Source organism: Cryptomeria japonica, chromosome 10 (assembly GCF_030272615.1).
Source record: "Cryptomeria japonica chromosome 10, Sugi_1.0, whole genome shotgun sequence".
Taxonomy (NCBI): Eukaryota; Viridiplantae; Streptophyta; class Pinopsida; order Cupressales; family Cupressaceae; genus Cryptomeria; species Cryptomeria japonica.
Window position 1 is genome coordinate 888,081,768 of NC_081414.1, and position 26,157 is coordinate 888,107,924.

General features: G+C 37.0%; 1 protein-coding gene across 2 annotated transcripts in view; it reads right to left on the bottom strand.

Annotated features, from left to right (window-relative positions):
- Positions 1-26,157, bottom strand: part of LOC131072296 (probable complex I intermediate-associated protein 30) — a 148,491-nt gene that overhangs the window by 99,136 nt on the left and 23,198 nt on the right. The window contains exon 3 of one of the 2 annotated variants that reach the window (XM_058008438.2): positions 20,859-20,894. In XM_058008438.2, coding sequence (XP_057864421.2) covers positions 20,859-20,894 — 36 coding nt within the window. Of the gene's footprint in view, positions 1-20,843; positions 20,895-26,157 lie in introns of both variants that reach the window. The other variant, XM_058008437.2, reaches the window with a different exon arrangement.

Sequence of the window (26,157 nt, forward strand, 5' to 3'; positions counted from 1 at the left end):
TCAAAAATAGCACAAACTTCGATGTACCTACCCTAGTTATCCATTGGTCAAAGATTCTAGAGAAGACACGTGTCCAAATAATGCAATTATTTCATTGGCCAGAATTGAGTTTGTTGTAACAAACCCCAATTAGGGTTTTCATTGTAAAATCTCGGCATGATCTAAGCCATTGAATTGTATTGAGGGCGCTATTTAAGCCTTGGCTCCTCATTTGTAAAGGCTAATAGTTAGTCAATAGTTGATAGTGGGTGAATAGTTAGCTAATAGTGAATAGTCAGCTGATAGAATAGCAGTTAGAGTAGAATAGAAAGAGAAGGCAAAGATTGTTGCCAAGATATTGTTGTAAAAGACTTGTAAACTTCATTGAAGAAATGGTGAAATCTATGGGTCGATTCAACAATTTGCATGGTCTCTATACTTCTCAAATTTGATTTCATGTTATTAGATGAGTGGAAGAAATGTGTTTGATTGATGATGAAATTTGTATATCCATACTACTAGCAGTTTGTTGATTGCAGACTTGCCTTGTGTAGTCAACTGGAATCATTCAACTTAAGCTTAACTTCAATTGTCGCTTCTTTACTGATATGCATCAGCCTGATGGTGTCTATGCTTGTAGCGATGATCTGAACATCATAAAGCTTTCCTCTGAAGATCGCACTAACCTTGTAGAGATGGTCCTGGGATGTCAAAACAAGACTTAGTTAGAATTTCATCAAAGGTCATTCATTCCTCCTACATTCTTAGTGTTAGAATTAGATCTTTCCCTCGCCCTTATCTTTTTTCCTTTTTTCAAAATCTAGGACCAGTAAAATCTCACGTTCCAGCAATATCCAAAGCAAATCAAACGTTCAGGCAGTCAAACGTAAGTCCCCTTGTGATTCCAGCAAAATCACATCATAACACAGAGAGCTTATCCACATGTAGAGATCCTACATAACAGAACCTTGGAGTTACTCTGACTGATCCTTCGACGAGATCTTCAGCAATCGGGAAACTTTGCTCAAGAGAGGATAAGGTACCTTTAGGTATTTTATTCTGTGTTTGGTCGTGTACAAAATACACATCAACACATCCCTACTAACATGTGTTATTGACCCCTAACACCAGACCGATTGAAAGTGCTAAAAAAAGTAGAAGTAGGAAGCTCTTGAAAAACAAAAGGGAAGACAGTTGCAAATGAAGGACCTGCTCAAAAGAAACAAAGGATAGAACCATCTTGTTCTGCCGCATCTAGGAATGAAAACTGTATTAGCTATTGATGAATCATCGGCTGAGATAAAGATTCCTTCTCCTGTTCATGGGGAAAACGAGGAGTCAATCCATCAGGAAGGTGAAGAACCACCATCTCCCACGAGCACGGAAATATTAGAATCAAATAATGAATTGGATATTCTAGGTGATGAATTTCAGGAGGGAATGATTTCCGCTCTTCGAGGAGGCCAGAATATGCCATGTGAAGAGAATGATCAAGAAGTGGAAGGCATTGAACAACCTACAGTTCCTGATTGGCTGAAGGAAAGATTGAAAGTAAAGACACAAGTAATAGAAGTTCAAAAAGAAGATGATATGGTTGACTTCTTGGCCAAATTAGAACAAGTTGTTGGCCTACCAAAAATTTTCCACAATCCAGAGAGATGAAGCAGGCAACCGTACAGTCCATATTTCTATACCAAAGGTAAACAAATCAAAAGAGGATATTACTCCTCCAGAATATGAGATCACCGCTTTTGACTTGGGACCAAATACAAAGGGTCAAAAAGTGGAAGATTTAGATAATTCAATCGCTTCCATGAAGGCCAGATTAGACAAAGACGTATAAAAGAAGAAGGAATACAAAAAGGAAGTGGAGCGCCTAAGGGAATATATCCAACACCTGACTAAACCACTCAGCCAGCACGATGCAGCGATTCCTCAACTTTTGAACTCCTCGCAAGAAGCAATTGAAAATCTTGAAGAAGAAAAGACAACAAAAATAGAAACCAAAGAATGAATGACAAATGGAAAAGAGGAAGCAGCAACATTTGCGGACAAATTAAGGCTGAACATTTGCGGACAAATTAAGGCTGAACATTTGCGGACAAATTAAGGTTGATATATGGACAACCTCCTTCCTGCTCTCCAGAATTGCAAGCATGGCGGAATAATGGGCTGACCTTCAAGATATTCATGACAAAGTTATCCCATGCCTTAGAGTATTGAAAGGCATGCATAAGAAAGAGCTGATTGATAAGGAAATAATTGCAGCAAGTGTTGCCTATGATTTTAATGCATAGAATTGGACACTAGTTGCCCACAGTGAAGTTCTAGAGAAGGTGAGGGCACATAGTGTTGAGGCCGAGGAGCATATGAGAGAGATTCAGGATAAGATCTTCCTTGTATTTGCGGATGTGCTTGAGAAGGAAACAATCAGAGAAAATGATATGCAGTTGGAAAGTTTGAAACTTAGAATTCAGGAGATTTTCTTCCCCATCACAGGACCAGTCCTAGTCCTGAAGCAAAATTTAGCTAGGGCATCAGAATTCTTGTCCATCCAAAATGCCTTCCAGAAACAGGAGCTGGAGTGGGAGATTGTTTTTGCCGCTTGCGCAGATGATTTGGACGGTTGGGAATACAAGATCAACATGTTGCCACATGTCACCATGGAAGAGGTCGACTCAATTGTGTCCAGATTCATCGAACACAATGTTGCCTATGATGATAAGGATGTCCATTCCTAGGAGATGGCTAATCACGCCACTTGTCTCGCATGCATTTGTCTCTATCTTTATTTTTGGAAACTCTATCTAGGGTTGCGTTGTCTTAATCTTGACCGTTGATCTTTAGATTGATCTCGACCATTCATTCATTTTTCGGAACTCTATATAAACTCTCATTCTCTCATTTCATTGTTGTTGTGGAGACATTTATGAAATTGTTGCTTAGAACTACTTGAATAATAAAAGTTCATTTGCAAGTATTTGCCTTAAACTCTTGTTGTTATTAAGTAGTTGCATGGTTGCGTATCTTTCTTTAACAATAGAATAGAATAGAATAGTTTTGCTTAAAATAGATTTGCTTTCAAAGTTTGTTAGATGAATGAAGGATTTGATAGTATAGATTGGTGAAACTTTTGCTCATACTTTCTTTGGATGGATGATTTTCGTTCAATGTGTAAAGTTAGCCTGAGCTTTTGATGTGGATGCTTAACTTCTACTTTGAGTAATATTGCTCAATTGTTGGTATTATTCATAAGTATAAAAATCTTACAACCTTACAAGATTGCACCCGTTTTGCATAGTTGTCCAAGTGTGGCGAAACAAAGTGTCGTTATTGGTTTCACCCAATCTTTACCGTCTCTTGAGTTCATAGGTGTTGATTGTAATTAGGGATGGCAGATTCCAATTGCCTTGGGCAACATTGGAATCCGCCTAAGGGGCATTGGAATCCGCCTAAGGGGCCAGCCCCTTCTCCAACATATAGAGCTGGGCCCTATACCTCACGGCACCTCTTAAAAAACACCACGGTACTCCACACCACATGCAAAGATCCAACCCTATCTAATGCATTTCGGATTAAAGGGAAAACAATAAATTAAAGGTCAAGCCGACATAAATGGATATTGCATCATATAAATAAAGATACTTTTCACCTCAATCAAATATATTCATCTTTCATTATTCCATGCGAAATACATGTATCTGCCTAATGCGAGTTAAAGGAGCAATATTATATCTGCTATTACAGCGAATTACCTCTGCTATATCAGCGAACTACATCTGCTAGTAAAAGTGCGAAATTCATCCATGAGGAGAGCGGACTGAGGTTGCAGTCCATCAAAGTGCAGACTTCACATGCAAATATTGCAGACCTAGGGTTTGGACCTGATTGCTGTTGGAAGTGTTAAAGGGGGCAGATGTGACAACTTGATGCTTGTGAAAGTGCAGTCTTGTGGAAGACATTATCAGTCCTAAGTGCAATTACCTTCAAGTACTTGAGATAAGTGTTGTAACCTTCATATGAATATAATCCATAATCAGATCTGAGGATCTTTTCTGGCTGGGTTTTTCCTCCTAGGAGGTTTTCCCAGGGTAACCATGTCTTGTTCTTATTTTATTCCTTTCTTTGTTATGCTTAAATCTAGAAATCTACAAACCCTTCATTTAATCAATTTAGTTAGTAATTAAATTCTGATTTTCTAAGTTTACATTAATCTGAAAGTGTTAAAATCAACAATAGGAATAGCTTAGTAGTAGCATAGAATTTCTAAACCCTTATCCTTTTTATCCTTTTTTGAGGAAGTCCAAAATCTGAAAATCCAAAAAAAAAGAGAACATTCATTGCCATATTTGTCTAAGTCCTAGCTTGTGAACGATAGTTGTCAAGTGTAAGTCCCCCCTTGTATTTCAGCATATATCACCAAGGAAGCTATCTGTTGACGTGTCTAAAGTCGCGTTGCTACGACTTCATTTGGCCAACGCGGAATAGAAATTGCTAAGAATCCTATCCTCTTGAGATAAGGAAATCCCTAATGTTGTGTGAATTTGATCAATGGGGATGACCTCAATGTTTTGTTTGTCAGGTCTTGACTGCAGGATAGCTTAGTAGTTTGATGTGTTTTGCTGGAAACACAAAGGGGATTTCGTACAGGTTCCCTAAAGTTTAACAATCCTATATCATCTAATTTTGCTTCTAATTGATGTTACTTCAGCTTGACTAGATGGTTTCTTTAATGAAAAAAAGAAAAAAAGGAGGGATAAGGATAATGAGTGAATAAAAACAGCTAACTAATTCTAACGAAGACAACATTTTTCAACACATAGACGGAAGTCTTAATATAACTAGAAATTACTTTGCCAGCTAATTAGCACAACTAGGTAAAAACCAGTGCAATCATCTAAGGGTTTCAAATTTTCAAGCTATTAGGTACGAATGATAGACTCTTACACCTATTCATCCAAATTTAATAACCGAACTTAGCACAAAGGGGGGGTACAGACTAACCATACAGAGGAAACAATAATCAACTATTTCCTAATGGTATGAACCAAGATTTTCCATCAAACATATGCGTAAATAACTGTCTGAAATTAAATACAATTACAGAAATATGAAATAGATGGAGAAGAGGACCATACACTCCTCAAAACTGCCCATACAATTGCAAAAATATGAAATAAATGGAGAAGAGGACCATACACTCACAGTAGAACAAACACAACTTTAACTTCCATTAAATCCTGTATATATTTCGCCAATGTTTTTCCAACATTCTTTTTTTTCTCTCTTTACAAAGGGGAGCTAATTCCTTTATATAGAATTCCAAAAACCGATGAATGGCCAAGTTTAACCTTAAACAAGTGGGCCAGATTCATCCTCTATCAAAACTGCCCATACCCATAAATGGGAGGCAAAATATCAGCAACAACAAAAGGAGAAACAATAACTACCAAAAAGGTAATTAATAATTACCCAAAAAGCTACTCCAAAAAGTGCACATGCACAGAGCTCAAGATTTACAACTGTTTTGGCAGTTAGAAATGAACTTTATGCCTAAAAAGTGTTTTTTAAGATTTCTAAGAGAAACTTGCACTTTATGAAAGCACTTTCTCCTTTTCTGTTGTAGACCCTTTTTCCAAAAATTCATCCTTGTTGTACAAATACTCCTTCCAGATATCCCGACCTGCTATACGTTCTGGCTTTCTTCCTCTTCTTTTGGTGCACTTGAGGTTCCCTCATCCTCCTATGACTGGGAATCGAGACTGCCTATCATATGGTATGTAAATTGAATTCCTTCATGGGTTAGTTTCTCAATCTGTTGGGATAACCAATGATCGGTATACCTTCCTGGAGCTGCCATAACTGCCTCAAAATCAATAATTGGATCCTGAGACCAATCAATGCCCAGCAAGAAATATTTTACTACCTCAAACTCTTGGACTTGCAAGCAATTGCCATAATCTGTCACTTGATCTGGGACCCTACGGTACTCATAAAGCCGCATTTGCTGCAGCCTTGAATACTCACGCTGTCAGACCTCATAGTCATCGGAACAATTGCTCCAATAATCCTCAATTGATGCCTTCACTCTGTAGCACCTGTCATAGGCTCTTTTTGCCAAATTGTCATGATCGAAACACTTCCTTGGGAAATGTTCTTGTAGGCCATAAGATGCTAATTCAGCAAGTGACTCATCAACTTGTACCGAATTCTTGAAATGCACATCGAGGGTACCTAAAATCATAGGGAAGGTGAATTCGGACTGTTTCTTATCTCTGAGTAAGTTGCCCACTGGGTGTGCCTGCCAAGCAACTTCCATAAGGACTATTTTGTCTGTCGGATAGCATGGAAGTCGGAATGGTGCCCCCTCAAAGCCTGCCATCCTGAGGTAAGTGAACCTGAGGAATTGAATAAACCATGCGCCGTACTTTTGTACCAAAATGGTAGCCTACTCTGAGAGCCTTATGTGCAATCCCCCCTGCATCAACCTGACTAGGCGCATTGTAAAGGCGTCATTGACACGCTCATATTGACCAATTGCATAAGCAGCGTTGTTCTTTTCTCTTTAAGCTATGTCATAGTAATGCAGTTGAGGGTAGCATTCATATACCGTGACCTGATTTGGGCCGTTCCCGATTTCACCCTTCTTGATTAATCCTGTCAGTGGCTAGTGTCGGGCAAACATGTAAATCAGGTAGGAGGTCATGGTGAAGTACTTCTTTTCCTCAAGTTCGACCAGCTGTGTATGGATATTATCACTGATGATCTGAGCCCAGTCGAACTTGGATTTCCCGGCAAAGACTTGCTCCGTAAAGTAGAACATCCACTCTTCAAAAAAGTTAGACAGAGGGAGTCCCATAACCCGGCTAAGTAAGGTGAGCATATCACCATGCTCATTATGAAAATCACTTCTGGGGGTCTTTTTACTGATCCTAATACTCGGGGGCCTTCTCTCCTTATACCATTCTTCGTTTATCAATGTCATGCATTTAGCAGGGTTCATGTCGTAAGCGACCCGTGCCTCATCTATAGTTGTAGCAATGGGATTATCAGGAAATGGGATGTCAAATGCATCCCCAATGGCCTCAGGTGTGAAGTCAGCTAGCACCATATTTTCTAGAACCACTAATCTAGTCTCTGGCTGATTATGTCGGGCAGTCTCAACTACTAGCTCATAATTTTGCACAGATGGAGGGAAACCTGCTGCCTGAGCAATACCACTTTCCATCATTCGCCTAGGCTTGCCATAGGCGTTAGGAGAATATACCTAGTCTCTAAAATCCTGAATGTCTATGTGGCCCAAATCAGTATCACCTATGTTCTCCCATATGCTCTGGACTTTTAACTCCTTCACTCCTCCTCTTTGATATTGGTACTTCATCTTCTCGCCTCTGCGGGGAATGTCAGATTTAGAGACCTGAGATGTTCCAGTTGCCCCGGGTGTTTTTGAGGATTCTACCGCCAATTTAGGCATTTATCTTGCACAACCAGACGCGGATTATGAGACGAGATGAAGTGAACAGGTTAGTCAAAATAGAGGATGATGTTAGCACATAAGGATCAATGGGAAAATCGAAATTTGAAGAAAGTACGATGCTTTAGTAAAAGAGTTTGCTTATCTAGAAGCAAAATGCTATTTGAACAAGAAATTAAGTTCTTTGTTTAAAATTTGCCACTTGGCTGCAGTTCAGTTTTTCCAAAAAGTTCAAAATTTTCCTAAGTCCGAATTTTACATTTCAAGGTTAATTTTCCCAACAGGCTTTGCCTTTGCGCTATTGTTTAAAGAAAATTGTGATCTACAAAACTTCACCATCTAATTAATTCTCCATTATTTGTTTAAGCACAATGACCAATTTTGCATTCATTTAATGACTTCAAAGGAGACAAAACGAACTTACCTGGCGAAATGCCCAATTGATGAACGAACTTTGGAGGCTTAGGCGCTTTTACAAAGTTTTGTGCCTTTCCACTTTTCTCTCTTGCGCGATATTGGACTGCAAGGGTTTATGCCAGGTTAAAAGCCTTTCAACTTTTCTAAAACTCACGCTTTTCAGCCCGAAAGGAAAGGTTCTGTAAAACACATTTAAAAAGCCCTTGTCGAAGACCACGCGAGGCCTTATTCCAGGCTGGGAGAGGGTTTTGCAAACTCTCTCTTTCGGCTCCCTGGGCGTTTTCGTGAATTTCGGCCTGAAGGAGGCTTCTTAAAAGGTTTCAGTTTTAACGCCTCTTCACTCATACACTTCACGATTTTCACTTTTGCCCATTTGCAAGCTGAAAGCACTTTTGCAAACTTGACTTTTAGGTAAAACGCCCTTTATGACTTGCGCGATGTTGGATGTTTGCCCATTTTCGGGCCAAAATGACCTTTTGAAAGTTTTAAGTTACGCCTTCCCATATTTTCAGGTAGAAAGGACCTTTTGGAAATTTTTAGGTTTAACGCCCTTTTTCAACTATTGGCGATTTCGGCTTGAAAAGACTTTTTGCAAGTTTTTAAAACTTTTAGCATTTTCTCTCTATCAGGCAATTTTCGGGGTAAACAGGGTTTTTGAAAACTTTTAAAGTGAAACGCCCCTTATGCTTCCAATTTCGGGCTTGAGAGAGATTTTGAAAAGCTTGATCTTGAAACCAAGTTTGGCCCTTAAAGTGATTTTGCAAACCCACAGACAACTGACACCCTTGCCGATTTAGCCGATTCTCAGGCTTATGCTAAAACTAGTCTCTCTTGGATTGATTTTGATCGTTTAGATCGCGAGACTCTTTGCAACATGACCCCCAGGCCACGCGACTTAAAACTCAAACACACCCTTTCTCCTAATGGCCATAAAGCTCATACCACTTGTTGGATCCCAAAATGGCGGATAAAAATTCAAATTCGAAACTTAGCAAGACGAAGGCTGGAAATTAAAAAGGGGACCCTGTCGGCGACAGGGCCGACAGGGAGTGTGTGCAATGCACAACACTATCCAACATAAGTCGCCCATTCGCACATATAGGCCTTGGAGTCGCCTTGTGGTCTTTCTCGCAATCTTGGCACAAGTAGTGATTTTGTTCAGGAGAGGATAGAGTATCCTTGGATATTTTATTCTAATGTTTTGTATATGATAAAACGTAAACCAACAAGACCTCAACTTGATTTTCAAGATGTTGACAGTAAGAACATGGTTTCAATGCCTTTTGCTTTCAATATTTTAGAAATTTTATCAGTTGTCTTCTTTGTTAAGGCATAAAGACCTTTCATTTATCTCCAAGTCCATTGTTGCATCTCTCTTTCAAACAATGGTTTTATTTTTAAATGATGCAAATATGTGTATGGCCGAACACTGATATTTTATTGCTTTCTTATGTGAATAAGTAATCTTAAATCTAAATTTATAGTTAGACATGAATGATTATGTTAGCTATGCCCATCTTTTGTTTATGTATATATATATCCGTGTAATTAATGAGAAGATAAGATTGGTCTAACTATTTCCATATGACCAAGTGGATGCAAGTTAAGCAATGCCCTCAGGAGGGAGGGAGAGTATCATCAAGGAGAGGATTGCAGACTTCAGAAGAGACCACCTTACCATCGAGCCCAAAGTCAAAGTTAAGTTGTTTAAATTTGGTCATCACCTTGTCCTTTTAGGTGGTTATCTCACCTTGTCAATCAGTAGGCAGTCAATCATATCCTATTTTCGTCCTTGTGAGTTGCCAATGTGCTTTTTCCATGAGATTAATAATTTTAATATTACTATAAAATTGAATTGTTATAAATTATCTTTTGGATAGCCATATTAATTTATGTTATTTATATCCATATATAAATGTATATCCAAATATAAGAAATATATAGCATACATGCATACATATACATATATGTATATATATATAGTGTTTTCTTTATGATTATTTGAACTATGCTTATGGCTATTAACACCAAAGCTTGCTTATTGATTAAGAGAGGTGGGGTGGAGACATTATTCTCACTCTCCCCTCCACCTCTCTATTAGAATATTTAATTATATTTTAGTCACCTATATTTAGTTCCTTGTTTAATGGTCATTTAGCTTTTAAGCTTTATTTAGCATTTAGCTTTTTCTTTTTAGTTAATTAGCTTTTAAGCTTTATTTAGCATTTAGCTTTTTAGTATTCACTTTAAACGACTTGTTCTTAATTTAGAACGTCGTCCTTGTAATCTCTTTATATACGCTTGTACATTGTTGAATAGATTATCTGATTATTGAATCATTCATTCAATTTATTTTTCATGGTATCAGAGCGGGTCGATGGGATTCTTTAAAGGTTGGCGAATTTTTTAATAAAAATTCATGCCCTTCTTTCTAGAATATTTTCCAGATTTTTTTTATTGTTTTTTAATAAAAAAATGATTTTGTTTTTAACTTTTTTTTAAGGTTTTTTGAGGGTTTCTAGGGTTTCTGGTTTGTGGGTGAATTTCTAGAGATTTTCGGGCCTGCAACTTGGAGGTTTTTTAAAACAAATTGAAAATTTTCCTAAGGTTTCTGCAATTTTCGACTAGGCTTTTGACTCTTTAGTTCAAGTCGAAATTTTATTTTGCTTGCAGATTCTTGGTGGGTTTTTTGAGACCTCAACTGGGTCGTCATCAGATTTTTTTGGGTGCACCGTTTTCAGTGCCTCGATTTTTGAGCCGTCGAATCTGTATTCTGATTTTAGATTCTTGGTGGGTTTTTCGAGAGCTTTTTTGGGTTGATCTCAGATTTTTTTGGTTGCCTCGTTTTCCATGCCTCAAATTTTGTGCCAGCGAATTTGCCTTGGAATTTAAAAACAGTCAGCGATTTCTGCTAATTCTGTGGGCGTTGTTTATGCTGTAGATCCGACCTAGGGTTTTTGCCCTTTTTTTTTTGCGTTTTTTTTGGAAAACAATTGTCAATATTTTTCTGTTTTTTATTTAATCATGGGTATTTTTTTATTTTCTGCAAATTATTATTTTTTCTGATTATTTTCAAGAAAAATTTCAGGTTTTAAGTTTGCAGAAAAATTTTAATTTCTGAGTTTCTTCCAAACCTCGAAATTCGTGCCAGAATTCTCCTCCAGGGTTTCAATTTTTTTGTGCAGTTGCTTCTATTCTGATTTTTAATCAAAATCTTCCGTCTCATTCTTTGTGCCTTCACTACGTTGACCACGTCCAACCTCAATTTATGTGATGGCATCTTTGACCAACATCATGTTGGGAACACAGACAGAAGTTCAACAACTGCCACAACGCCTGGAAACACTGCATGTTCACGATATTTGAATATCGTTGCCTTGATCAGATTGATTTAGGCCAGACCTCATCTTACAGGTCCCAGGGTTTTCACGATTTTTTCCTAAAAAATTGTCTGTCGGTTTTTTTATTTTTTGTGGAAAAAATCATGGGAGGGTTTTCATGATTTTTTTCCTCAAATTGTTCGCAAGGTTTATAATTTTCCCTTAAAAATTATCTCATTTGCAATCCGCGATATTCGCGTAAGATTTTAATTATCTGGGTTTTACAGTTTTTTTCCACAAAAAACGATGATTTGTAACCTCAGATTTCTTGGTTTTTCGATTTTCTCCTCAAAATCGTAAATTCTCTTTTTGAGGGTTCTTGTTTCAAGGTTTGACGGTTTTTTCCTCAAAATCGTGCTTTGTTCCAGTTAGTTTGGGTCGCACCTGCCAGGGCGAACATCTGCAACCATGATATCTTGTAGTCAGTTTTGGAGTTGATACTCTTTTGCAAAAGGGTTTGCCGATTTTCCTCAAAATCATGGTTTCAAGTTTTAGTTTGGTTACCCAACGTCAGGTTGGATGGATTTTGGTATTTCTTGGTCATTAACACTTTTCAGATCTAGGGAGGGTCTCTACTGCAGCAGAGTGTTCTTTTCATTTGTGATCAAAAGATCTGCAATGTCTTCTATAGGGTAGTTAGTAGATAGAATGACCATTAAGGGAGGGTATTAGAATATTTGATTATATTTTAGTCACCCATATTTAGTTCCTTGTTTAATGGTCATTTAGCTTTTAAGCTTTATTTAGCATTTAGCTTTTTCTTTTTAGTTAATTAGCTTTTAAGCTTTATTTAGCATTTAGCTTTTTAGTACTTCACTTTAAACGACTTGTTCTTAATTTAGAACGTCGTCCTTGTAATCTCTTTATATACGCTTTTATATTGTTGAATAGATTATCCGATTATTGAATCATTCATTCAATTTATTTTTCACTCTCAAGTAAGCCACCATCAATCAAGATGGAAAGTGTTATTTTGCATAAGCGAGTTCTTTGTGGACGGGGTGTTCTTATTTGAAAGGCTTTCATTTGAGTGGGGGATTCTTCTTCTCTCTCAATCATTATTTTCAGGCATTGTGACCTTTTGCAAAAACATATTCGCTACTTTTGCAATTTTTCTCTAGCATATATTTTCTTTTTGGGAAGTTCGCACCATTAATTTTCTCGGCTCAAGCTTGAGGAAATTCATTGGAACTTTGAGGAAGTCTTGTATAAGAGCGGCGGTCGTTGTTTATCAGAGGAACCATTCTTGTCAATCTTGTCGAAACATGTTATACTTCTTTAGTCTAAATTGAAAGAAAGCACTATTTTTTGTTATGGTTGTGTTGTGACGTTTTCACACATCGCCCCATTGCAAATGGGGACCCATGTTTTTTGCTTTTTAGGGTTTGTTCTTTAGGTTTTTTTTAGGGTTTTGTCGGTTAGCCTTTGCATTTTGAGTGTCGCCCAGGGGATCACATGGATAGCAAGTCCGGCTTGAGTAAGGTCCTGATCCTGAAATTCAGGTAAGTCTGGAATGTCCTGATCCTGAATTTGACTAAGTCTGGAAACTGAAAAAACCTCCAAAAACTAGATTTTGCAATATAACTCCTGGAGGTCTGAAACCACTCTCAAACATCCTGAAAGTATATATGGAATATAACTTAAAGTATAAGTGTCACTTATACTTAAATGTTATATTCCATAAAAATTATCCTGATCGAGAGTGCGAAAAGTCAAATTTCGCTCGTGTCCTTCTCCAAGGGTCCAAAGCGAAAAGCGCTCCTGTCCCTCTCCAAGGGACCAAGGCGAATCGCTCGTGTCCCTCACCAAGGGACCAGAGCAAAAATACTTATTTGAGCCATTCCTGACCGTGTTTGGACGAATCGAGACATCAAAGGCATGGTGAAGGACGAAATGAGCATGATAGAACATCCAGACTTGATCAAAAACAATGAAATGATGAAGTTTTTACCTAGAGGGTCAAATTCGCTCCTGTCCCTCACTGAAGGACCAGAGCGAAGTTCTTCACAAGACAAAATTCAGGCAAAGATCGAGTCAAGTTTACGTTTGAAGGCAAGGAAGGAGGCAAAATGAACGCGTTTAAGATAAATTGACGATTATGAAACGCCAACAAGGGACCAAAATGCTTAAGTTCGCTCCTGTCCCTCAGGGAGGGACCAAAGCGATTTTTGTCTAAGATGATTTTCTTGCCCAGTTTGAGTGGATCCCAAGGCATGAATAAGTGAAAAGGTACGTTACGAAGCCGTTGAAGGTAGTTTTTGAAGGTGACAAAGTGAAGTGAAGCATACAAAGCCAAGATTGCTCCTGTCCCTCTCCAAGGGACCAGGGCGATATGATGATTATATTGCCGTCCCTCCAAATTCAAGACACTCCAAGGCGAAGAACAAGGTGGCAAGGACGTCTTAAGGCATCTTCGTCAAGCACAAAGCATCAAAGGTCATCAACATTGAAAGATTTGCACTAAAATATCCCAGTTCGCTCCTGTCCCTCAGGAAGGGACCAGAGCGAAATTTACATAAAGGCATAAAATTTGAAAGTTTATCAAGCATCAAGTGATCACGAAGGATCAAGGAACTTTATTTTGCACGATGATAGTGATTGCAAGTTGGAGAACGCAAGCATGAACCCAAAGACTTGAAGTTCGCTCCTGTCCCTCAGGAAGGGACCAGAGCGATATTGATTATAGTTGCTAATTCCTTCAAAAATCACGTTAAGTCAAGGTTTTGCAAAGGGGTAAAAGGTACAAGGTGTCTTTTGAAGATGATATGCAAGAGTTTTGAACGTAAAAGTGTTATCAATTAAGTTAAAGGACTCATATCGCTCCTGTCCTTTGGACAAGGACCAAAGCGATTTCTATTAAAACACTTATGCTCCTTCAAAATCAAGACAATGCAAGTTTGCGCAAGATCAAGGACGTCCTTCAAGAGGCAATGAACGAAGAATTAAGGTTGAAAGATCACACATTTGGACTAGAGCTTCAGGATCGCTCCTGTCCCTCTCCAAGGGACCAAGGCGATATTCTTCCTAACATCAAATGTGCCTTGAAAAAATCAAGTGGAATAAGCATGGAGTAAAGAAACAATGTTATTATTCACCTTATGATGGAAATTTGAGATCGAAGATGCAAGGACAAGGAGAAAACAATAAGATCGCTCCTGTCCCTCTCCAAGGGACCAGGACGATGTCACATCAAAGAGCACTCATTCACACAAACAAGGCACTCAAGTTCGAAAATCCTAGCGAAAATGGCAAATTCAACGTGGAGATGAAAATTCTGGACGTAAAAAATGCAAGAATCAAGACAAAAGTGATGGATCGCTCCTGTCCCTCAATCAGGGACCAGGGCGATGAGGTACGTATTTTCCATTTTCAAATTTTGGTGCTCAAGCATATTTTTGAATTTATTTAAATGCTAGAAAAATCGATATTTAAATTGAAAGCATTTAAAATTTGCGTTTGATATTTATTAATTAATTATTTTTTGCCTTGTAAAAAATCGAAATTGTTAAATTAAAAAACGTTGGCAAATAATTAATTAATTATTTTTTTTGAGTAGAGCGCTTGGTATTTTAGAGGTCGGCCTTTGTTATTTGTTTAAAAATCGTTTTAAATTGCCTTATTAATTACAAAGTCGGCCTAAGGTGGTAATTATGAGATGAGCGCTATAAAGGGAGGGTGAAAATTGTCATTTTCACATCATCATTTATCAATTCTTACATGCGATCTTGAAGGAGAAAGTGCGAGTGTGTTTGAAGGAGCGAATTTCATTTCAAAACAAAGAAAGGCACTAGTTTTATCCAAGGCGAAATTATCATCCAAGGGGAGGAGCGAATTTCAAAGGGAAGGTACAAGCATTATCAAAGGAGTTCAAGTTTCAAGTTAGGCGAACTTGCCAAGGACATTGAAGAACACATCAAAGATATCCCCAAGGGTGGCGAATTGGCAAAGAGGACGTTCCTTATCCTTGAAGATCACGTCAAAGGCTTCAAATTTTGATTTTTGCCTAGGCAAATTCCTTGTTTTGCATTTTAGAGTTAGGCTCTCAAGAGAGGTATGGCGATATGAATTTATTGTTTTGATTTTGAACGTTGATCGTCATAGCTTAAATTTTGAATTTTGAAATTTTGAATTTCAATAAGCTCAGTCGTTTTTAGGAAATGATTAATAAAGGACTTATCATTAAGTTTCCTAAAATTTGCTCTCTAATTTATGTTATGTATTGCAAAATCATGGTACTAATTTTGAAATGTTGTGTAGGCATCAAATGGAGATCTCTTCAAGGAAAATCAAGCCGGATCCAGGACGGTCTTCGCCAGGATGGTCTTCGCCAGGACGATCAAGTAAGGACATGGGCAACCTCTTTCAATCCAACGTTCCAAGGCGAGGTACATCATCATCCTGCACATCAAGGACACAAGGAGTTAGGACAAGAGTTAATTAAAGATAGCCTCTCAACGACATCAAATTGAATATCTAGCAAGCTACAAGTGTCAGATGAGGTGGCATCCCAGTCATCACTCCTCCAATCAGTGAGGTCCATCTCAGCATGTCCAGAGTCAATGTACCTAACTCATGGAAGGTGGCACAAACTCTGATGTACCTACCCCGGCTATCCATTGGTCGATTTTTCTAGAAGGGACATGTGTCCAAGCAATACAATTTTGTCATTGGTCAAGCATTAAATGTTATGTAATGGTTATAACAAACCCTAATTAGGGTTTTCATTGTAAAATCTTGGCCATTGATCTTGAATTGATCTAGGCCATCAAATTGTATTGTGGGCACTATATAAGCCCAGGCATTTCATTTGTAAAGGCTAATCAAAATTAGCAATTGTTGGAGATAGTATGTAAATAGTTGGAATAGTTAGAAGATAGAAATAGAATAGCAATTAGAGTAGAATAGGAGGACAAGGCAAGAAATTGTTGCCATTGATTGTAAACAAACTCCATTTTCATTGAAGTAATGGTGAAATATGTCGTTTTCTTGCAATTTGCATGGTTTCTTGTTGAGTCTTCAATCTTAGATGGTAGATGATTAGATGAATGGAGGAAATACGATTGATTAATGGTGGAATTCGTATATCCATACTACTAGCAGTTTGTTGATTGCAGACTTGCCTTGTGTAGTCAACTGGAATCGTTCAGCTTAAGCTCAATTTCAATTTGTCGCTTCTTCATTGATATGCATCAACTTGGATGGTGTCTATGCCTGCGGTGATGATTTGAACATCATAAAGCTCCCTTAGAAGATCGCACTAGCCTTGTGTAGATGTTCCATTGATGTCAAAACAAGATCTAGTTAGAGTTTTATCAAAAATCAATCATTGCTCCTACATTCTTAGTATTAGGATTAGATCTTCTCTTCACCCTCATCCTTTTTCCATTTTTTCAAATCCAAGTTAGTAAGAGCCTATGTCCAGCAAAGCAGATCGGAAGTTCAATCATCACATGTAAGTCCCCTTGTGATTCCAGCAAATCACATCATACCACTGGAGCTTGTCCACACGTAGAGACCCTACATCAAAGAACCTTGGAGTCTACCTAACTGATCCTTTACGCGAATCTTCAGCAGTTAGAGACTATTTTCTCAAGAGAGGATAAGATACCCTTAGGTATTTTATTCTGTGTTAGGCTGTGTACAAAATACACGTCAACAGGTTGGTAGTAAAGACATCAAAGTTGAGTGTGTTTTCAATATCGATTAGTGCTTTGTTAAGGACCATGTGCATTGTTGAGGACTATATTTATGTTACAAAAGAATGATTACAAAACAAAAGGTTGTCTGCTTACCTTGTTAATGGCATGCAGAGCAATGGTTTGTGGACTCTATTCTTGATAATATATAGTATTTTCATTTAACCACTCTACGGATCGTGCATGTTGCATTGATATCATTTATCTTGTTTAAACATTGCTTGAGAGTATTACTATGTAACTTGTCCCGAGAAACTTTGTTCAATCCTGAGTAAGATTGGGAATCCAAGAGTGGGCTTATAATTGTCTCGGAACTGGTCTTAGAATACTAAATGGAGATGCCCAATTGAACGTAATTATGATTTTTTTTGTAATTATAGTATTTTGATGTGAACCTTACCTCAGCTCTCTTGATGTGTTTAGATGAATCTTTGTTAATCCTGGGTCAATTGAATTGTATAAACAGTAGAGGTTGTATGTAAAGTGTCAGATAATCCCTAAGGTCATATAGCCTATAATATCAACTATCAAGTTATCAAGATCTTATTGATGTATTCATTGTGGGTCAGATTGTACCTTGAAGTGATAATGAATAATTGTGTGAACAAGTTGAGTAAGGGTAGTGAAGTCTAAAGCACTTATGTGCACTTACTTTGAAACCTTGGCCAAGGTGGCACTGCTTTAAGCGTGCAACCGTTAGTTCACTTGAACCAAATACACCTACTAGTCAGATGGTACCTATAGTGTGTGATTGTAGATTCTAAACACTAGGCTCAAATGGCAAGATGGCAATTAGGTCTAATCCTTAGTCTGCTACCCTCGCGAATGGTAAGGCCAGTTCCAGTTGGAAGGCGTGCGGGAGACGGCCAAGTCTATAGTTGGGTGGAAAAGTCCTTCATGATGCTCTCCCTCTTCTAGACTATGTCAATGCTTGTTATAAGTTATCTGAACGAAGCTCAATGAATTGTAATCTCTAAGCTTTTATCTTTTCCTTGTTAGAGTAAAGTTATTTATTGAAATCCCTTTCTCATTCAAGCATATGAAGTATATTTCTTTAACTGCTCTTATAGTTTAACTACTTTCAGTTGAATTAGTTAGTTTTTCATTTTCCGATGAAAAGCAGTTAGTTATTATTTCCTTTCAGCTGAAGATGATAGTTCGTTGCAAATTTTATTTTTGAAATGATAAATTATTCCCTATTTTCTTAATTTAAGTTTAGAGGTTGTTACATCCATCACCTTCATTTTTCCTTTTTTCGACAAGGCTTTTTTATTTATGTTTGTAAATTCTTTGTTTATCTATTTTGTGTTCATTTTTTCTTAGAACACTCATCAACTAGTCCTTTCCTTGATTAAACCAATCATCATCCAATAATCTCAAGACTTAATAGCCCGTGTTCTTAATATACATTTTTTTCTGTGTTAGCTAATGAATGGAATCAGATTGCAGACAATCTATTTATGTTAACTTTCTATAAACATAGTATGTAAGAGTTCCATATTCTTTCCTTCCTAAAGAATAACACGAATGGAATAGAACCATTTTCCTTTATTCCATCCAAAGTTCTCAGACTCGGACTCGGCAAGGCCAACTCGACTCGTGACTAGCCTACAACTCGGCAACAACTCGACAAAATCTTGAAATTATATACTTTTACAATTCTATACATATATGAAATTATATATCATATTCCATGACTCAGGCCGAGTCATAAAAACTTGGTGAGGTCCTCGGCGAGGCGACTGGGATAACTCGCACGACTCGCGGAAAGTTTGGGAACTATGATTCCATCACAAATTTTATAAGTTTTAGAAAATTATCAAGATGTTTAAGGAAGGTATCAATCCTATATTTTCTATGATGCAATACATGTTAGTGGTCATACTCGTCCACATGTCTTTTCTACCAAGTTGGGTTTTTATCTCTATGTCTAATCACGTTCTTCCCAAAGTCTTTCATGATTAAGTTAGCTACAATTGGATGGGAACAATTCCATTGCTATCCCCTTCAAATTTCAAAGCTTAAGGAGGTTAATGCAAGATATAATATGTTTGTAAATGCTTTGTTTATCTATTTTGTGTTCATTTTTTCTTAGAACACTCATCAACTAGTCCTTTCCTCGATTAAAACAATCATCATCCAATAATATCAAGACTTAAGTAGCCCGTGTTCTTAATATACATTTTTTTCTGTGTCGGCTAATGAATGGAATCAGATTGCAGACAATCTATTTACGTTAACTTTCTAAGATAGCTACAATTGGATAGGAACAATTCCATTGCTATTCCAATTTTGTTCTTTCATTATCATTGGCATGACTAATGATCTCAATTTTGTATGTTCTATTCATATAATATATAGTCATTGGCAAGAAGAAACTGAAAAATCATGCTAAGATGTGGCAAGGCCAAATCAGACGGATTATATTATGCTAGTTGTTGGATGGCATGTGGATAGGTACAAAATCTCATGGTCATTGAAAGATGAAAATCTCTTGTTAAGGGGTTGAGAATATATTCTAGGTGGGATGACGAATGGAAACAGATTTGGACTATCCATCTTCCATTTTACAAATTTTGAATTATTAATTATTAATTATTAAGTTTTTGTCACTGCAACTCCAAAGGGAAGATAGCAACATTTCACATTATACATCTTTTTTTGGAGATTTGCCATCTACAGAAATAATATTTTGATTGCTTCCTATTGACAATATTGCTCTGTATATACCAATAAATTTGACTGCTTCAGAACTCTAATTATTGTTTAAATTTGCTTCTGCTATAACAGACTTAGTTATGTGCTTTCAATGTGCTTATCCCTGAATTAGTCATATTATCCAATCCAGTCTTAGACATTCTCTTTTTACCTAATTTAATACTTATTCATAATCTTAGATACATATGAGTACTAACTTATCAAAAACAAACATTAAGCTCAAACGATATTTGGATATTCTATCCATAAAGGCATGCTTATTGGTTAAAAATCCAAAACTTAATGCCCTTACAAGCAGACATCAAATTTTCCCTGATCAAATCAATCTCTTCTGTTAATGTTGCAACAGTTTGGACTAATTTTCTAATTCTTATGCAAAAGAACTAGGTAAAAGAATCTGTAAAACCCTCATATGAAAAATTGTCTATGAATTCTTATTTATTAAATTTATTTGAAACTGCAAAAAGGAATGTACATCTTTATTGATGCTCAATAATACACCAAGCACCGTAGTAGGAAAATTATCATGATTAAGTCAAAATGTTCATTCCATACTTTTGCTGAATATAAACATTGTAAAATAGAGAGTTTTGTTCCCATCAACCAACGGAGAATGCCAAGACAAAAAGGACTAGAAAATTTAAACACTACTTTTTTACTATTATAGTTTTATACATTTTTCTCATGCAATAGTGGCATGGTACTAAAGAATTCATGGAATTATGCTGCAATTACAGTTAATGTGCCAACAAAAAACTTTATTTCTCTTAGAGAGTTTTTTTTTTTCATTTTTCATTTTTTACATTTTGTACCCACCATGATTTTTTTCTTACTAATCAAATTTATTTTGTAACAATTTCCATGTTTCTCCACACGTGCCTCAACACCATGTCATGTATATATTGTGAGCTTGGAGAAAAGATGCCCATATAATAGTGATGGGAACAATTATGCAATATTGTTTGGAAACAATGGAAAGCTCTATTGATAGAGGACATACTTCATTCTATGCATTCTATTAATACAGGCAATGATGGCATCTCTTTACACCACTAACTAAGAGACAATATGATGGCGATGGCATCCTAAGCAAGCTAAGAGTTATGGAGTTCTAGTGTTTTAGAGCCACGAATAAGTAAAAGGAATAAGAAAACTACTAAAGGAAATTAAAACTCATACCAGTAAACTTCTCACCAGTGGCTTTAATTTCCAATGAAGCTGAGGATAAACCTGCAAATCCCAAAAATCTAGACAAGTATAAATCCATTCTTTTAAGAACTATATCTTCCAAGAGATGACAAGGGGTTATGCCCATGAGACTCAATTCCATATGACACACCACACATTTGCCAACTTTTTTTTGGATAAAATTCATCTAGTGGAATAAGAATAACATAAAACTATGCATCTATTCAATCATCAGATGAAAAGAAATGATAGTAAGTACACCAAGAAAATCCAATTATATTATATGCAGAAATGACAAAAGTGAATTATATCAAAGATGCACACATCCAAATGGGGAAAACATTTCCTTATACTTTTAAATAAATAAACAATTTAATCATTCCTCTAAACTAATGTTTGAAAATATGTACCAGTCAAAAATGTTGGTTATTGCTAATGTTGTGTGGGGCTAACAATATCCATTAATTAAAGTTGAATGCATTTATCATATGTATATAGATCTTCCTACATCTATTCCCTCAATCTTAAGTCAAATATCCATCTTAATATCATACGTTGGCAAACAAACTCCATAGTGGTAGGCATGAGCAGAAGTTGATACTAATAGGCAGATGAAGATAATCTGCTAATCATGGTTTTAGAAATATCATGTGTAAAATCTCCCTTCATTTAATCCCTTCAACATCAAAATTGATGCCCCTCTTAATGTTTATGTAATGAGGAACAAAATTCATAGGGGCAAGCACAACCCAAAGTTCACATTCATGGACAGATGAAGGCCATTAGCAAAGCACATCCAAAGACTGGTATCATTTTGCATTCATCAACATGGAGGCATTGCTAATAACGGCTTCATTCTCTAGGCCATATCACACACTGACAATAATAGTATTGCCACTAGGCTACTTAAAGCAATCATCCTCTATAGACCAATTACTCAAATCTTAAAGAAAACAATCTATCAAAATATCCCTGCTCAAAATTTGACAGGAACTCTTATGCAAGAACATCCCAGGCCTAAGAGTAATTTTGCATCAACCAAAAATATGTGTTTTGTGTTTGTTTGTCTTTTGCAAGTTTCTTTGTTTGCCACAATCATCTGGTTCTTGTCAAAAGTGAATAATTCCTTACTGCAATCTTCATACTTGACACACAAACCGATAAACAATGATTCTATTAAGCAAGACAATCAATTCATTAAAATTCCTTCAAAGTTTGACTATATCTTAATGGTGTCCCCAGTGTGTATTTAATGCATTATTGTAACTTGTGGTTTGTTGCACCTACTTTAAGACTTATATGAGTTGTGTGCCACATATTTAAAACTCACGCCAAATGACAATGTCAAGGTGATATTGATCCCACAAAAATTCAAGGTTCATGTCAAGTTGAGTTGAAATTTTACATCTTACCACAATTATAAAAACAAGTTTATTTACACATTTCACAACCAAGTATCCAATTCCATAGTGAAAGCATAAAAGAAATCATTTAATATTGTAACCATGATCCTTATTCCAAGTGCATAGCACAATGTACTACATTTTTCTGCCTAGTAAATGACACTACATCATCCTTCTCCATTGAAATATCAACATTTCCAATATAAGGTTGTTAGAATCAACTAAAAGCAGTTGGAATTGATTGGTGGCAAGATCTAGATCAAAGAGAACCAAATATAAGATTCTAATTCAAGGTTGATGACTAATTCTAATTGTAAACTCTAGCGATAAGGTATACAAATGAATTTTCAAATTGTGAATCATTAAAGAACTATTTTGTATATTTCTTATGTGATTAAAATTGAATGAGTTTTAGAATTCTATTGTATGAGATTTCTGAGTGTTTGTGTTTCTTAGCTTGTTGGTAAAAAAACAAAGAAAATGAGATGATAGAAATTGAATATGTTCTCACGTGAAGAACATTGCATTGCATTATATTAACTATAATATGCAAAAAATAGAAAACAAAAGTAATTACAACATACTAACAATTAACTAATCTAACTAACAAGTGTATGCAAACACTTTATCATAAACTAACTAATATTCTAACACACCACCCCGCTTCAGGAGGTCGCCATTGGTGATGGATCATTCCACTCCCATCCTTGACATGCAAATTCTCAATCGCTGGCCCTTCTTGAATCCTTAGGAGTGGACTTAGTTGTTGACGTGTATTTTGTACACAATCATACACAGAATAAAATACCAATAGGCATCTTATCCTCTCTTGAGAAAATAGTCTCTAACTGCTGAAGATCTGCAAAAAGGATCAGTTAGGTAGACTCCAAGGTTCTTTTAGTAGGGTCTCTACGTGTGGACAAGCTTTTTAGTGGTATGATGTGATTTGCTGTTTCCTCCAAGGGGTCTTACGCATTCTAAAGCTCGAAGATTTTACTAAACTAAAAGGAACTTTCAAAAAAAAATAGCAAAAAGATAGGGTTTAAAGAGGTCTAACCTAGCCTAACCCTATGAATGACTTAGTATGGACGAGATTTGGCAAGACTCAACCAACTTCAATTTTGCCATAAGATAACAACTCAATTGAAATTAGTGCGATCTTCTAAGGTAATATAATGGTATTCAATGCATCAAAGATCAAGGACACTACTACGAAGGTACATATCCAAGACACAATGATAATTGAAGATTAAGGACTCAAAGTGTTCTCCAGTCGACCACACAAGGCGTTCCTACAATCAGCAAGAAGCTAGTGGTTTGGATTACGAATCCTACCAAATATCAAATCTCACACTTAGTCTTTCAAATTAACAAACTACTTCGATTGAGCACGATTCAAGTGTATCAAACAACCATGAAGATAACTCAAGAAATTTGCAACAAAACACCATAACTTCAATATTTTATTGATTTCCAAGTCATCATGTACAACAATTGCTTGAATTTCTCTCTTCAAGACTCAATCTTGCTACAAAATAAAATTGCTTCTAACTCTAATCTCTCTTACATCAACTATTGACTCTTACTCTATTGACTCTCTATTACACTATTATCTATTACCCATTGAAATGAAAAATGGGGGTATAAATAGCATCCCCAGTTACAATGAAAGGTCCAGATTGAAAGTAAATCAACGGACAAGATCATGACACCTAAACCCTAATTAGGGTTTGTTACAAATGACCTCCTTTTTACTGAACAATATTAAATACATAGCCAAATATTAAATTCGGCACAAAAATCTAGGAGGTATCAACCAATGAGAAATAAGATGTCATGTCATCTGTAACAACCTTTCATCTAGAATCTTATTCCCTTTCCAATTCTCTTTCTTAGCATATGCAATGAATTTTGTCACGATTCCTTCGATTTCTGTGATTGGAATCTCAGGAAGATTCTTGATACTCTCTTCTAAGTGGATGACCTGATCGAATGCATCTAGAAGAGCTGTGTCCCAAGTAGGTTCAAGTTCCTTCGTTCTATCAATCAAGAGCATGGTGGCATACATCTGATCATACTGTTCATCTGTAACATCTGCGTCCTTGCAAAAGATGATCTTGATTCTATCCTCAAATTCCTGCATATCCACATCTGTCTCGACCTCGATCCTTCTGCCAAGAATGGTACGAAGTACCTCAAATACTCTGTCCTGGATCGGATTGATCACCTCCTCAACTTGACCACATCTAACACTGATGTCCTCGAAGAGAACACTCTTCATATGGAGTAAGGTTGACCACTGAAATAAACTGTGAGAATCACCTTCCAAGATCCTCTCCTGCGCTAAAATTCTTCTGGATGTATGTCTTATTACTTTCAAGACAGGGATGATAACGTCCTTGGTATGGGCAAATGCGGCTACTGTTACCATCAATCTGTGGATTATCTCAAGAACTTGGATAGCCTGATGAATAATCTTCGTCATCCTTGAAACAAACTCTATGGCCACTGTATGAGATCTATCCATCCAACTACATGTACGCTGGACCAGGTTCCTGAATCTTTCTGCTTCATTGATCGATTGAAGGGGCAATGCCTGCACTGGTGATCTAACTGGATCCTGACGTCCCAAAGGTTCATTGATGTGACTGAAATATGTCCTCCATGCACCGACCTCTCTCTCAAGCTTTCTATTCTTTTCCACTTCTTCTCTAAGCTTGTCCTTCAATGCCTCAAATGTGTTGGTGGCATCATCTAAAGTCTGCTCTGCTGTGGATGGTCCTAACTCAAAAGTCTGTATATCATATTCCTCTGCTAGGATCTCACCCTCATATTTGTCTGCTGCCGGTGTAGCTATCTGTAGTTTTCTGGATCCAGTCTCATCTCGAATCATCTTGGACATCTTGGTAGCCTTCTTCTTTTCTGTTACTTCATGTGAGCGTCCAACAAGGCTCTCTAAATCAATTGCATTGTCCTCGTCCTCTACTACGATCACCTTAGTCAATCTTTCCTTCAACCAATCTGGGATATTCGATCTTGTCTCTTGAACTTGAATCTCTTTATGCACTATTTCTTCTTGTCTGGGAGGAGATGTCATTTCATTGTCTTCTTTGTCTTCATCCAACTCATAGTCTTGGAGAGATCCATCTGACGAAACATGCTGTGCCTGTCCTTCCTCCTGTCTGTCATTCTGTACCATAGACTCCATGGACTCTTCCACTTGAATTGTTCTATTCTCTGATCTAGAAGAAGTACCTGGTACTTGATCTTTGTTGGCCCCCTGCTTTTTCTTGGAAGACTCTTTCTTTTCTGATCTTTCCTTTCTCTTCGAACCTCTCGGATGGAGATTGCCCTCACTGGCACATCGAAGGTTACCTTCACTTGAATTCCTAGGATTGGGATTGCCTTCACTCACACTGGCTCCACCTTCGGCTGATTTTTCTTCCAAAGTGAAAGACATAGCTATGCCTTGTTCTCTCAACTTCTGATGCTGAACGTCTACCCATCTGCGAGTACAAGACAAGACTGGTGCCATCAAAGCATCTAAATCCACGACCTCGGGCTCATTCCAATCCAACCTTATTGTTTTGCTTTCTCTATCATAGGAAGACTGGATATGCCTGCCATTGTCCTGAGCTTGGTCGGCCACTCTGTAAATCCTGCATTTCCTAATGAAATCCAAAGGCAATCTAGAATGTATCTTTCGTTTCACTTCAAGATCATCTAGGAGGTTCATCATAAAATCTTCAATTTGGTGCTCATGTTTAAATCTTCTACCGACCGTCTCCTCTAAATGTCCATGTGGATCAAAGCTATTTCTCCAAGCAAAAGATGAAAAAGAATACAAGGCTAACTCCTTCTCTGCGTCATCCATGGCTAAGACATTAGGACATACCTCAACT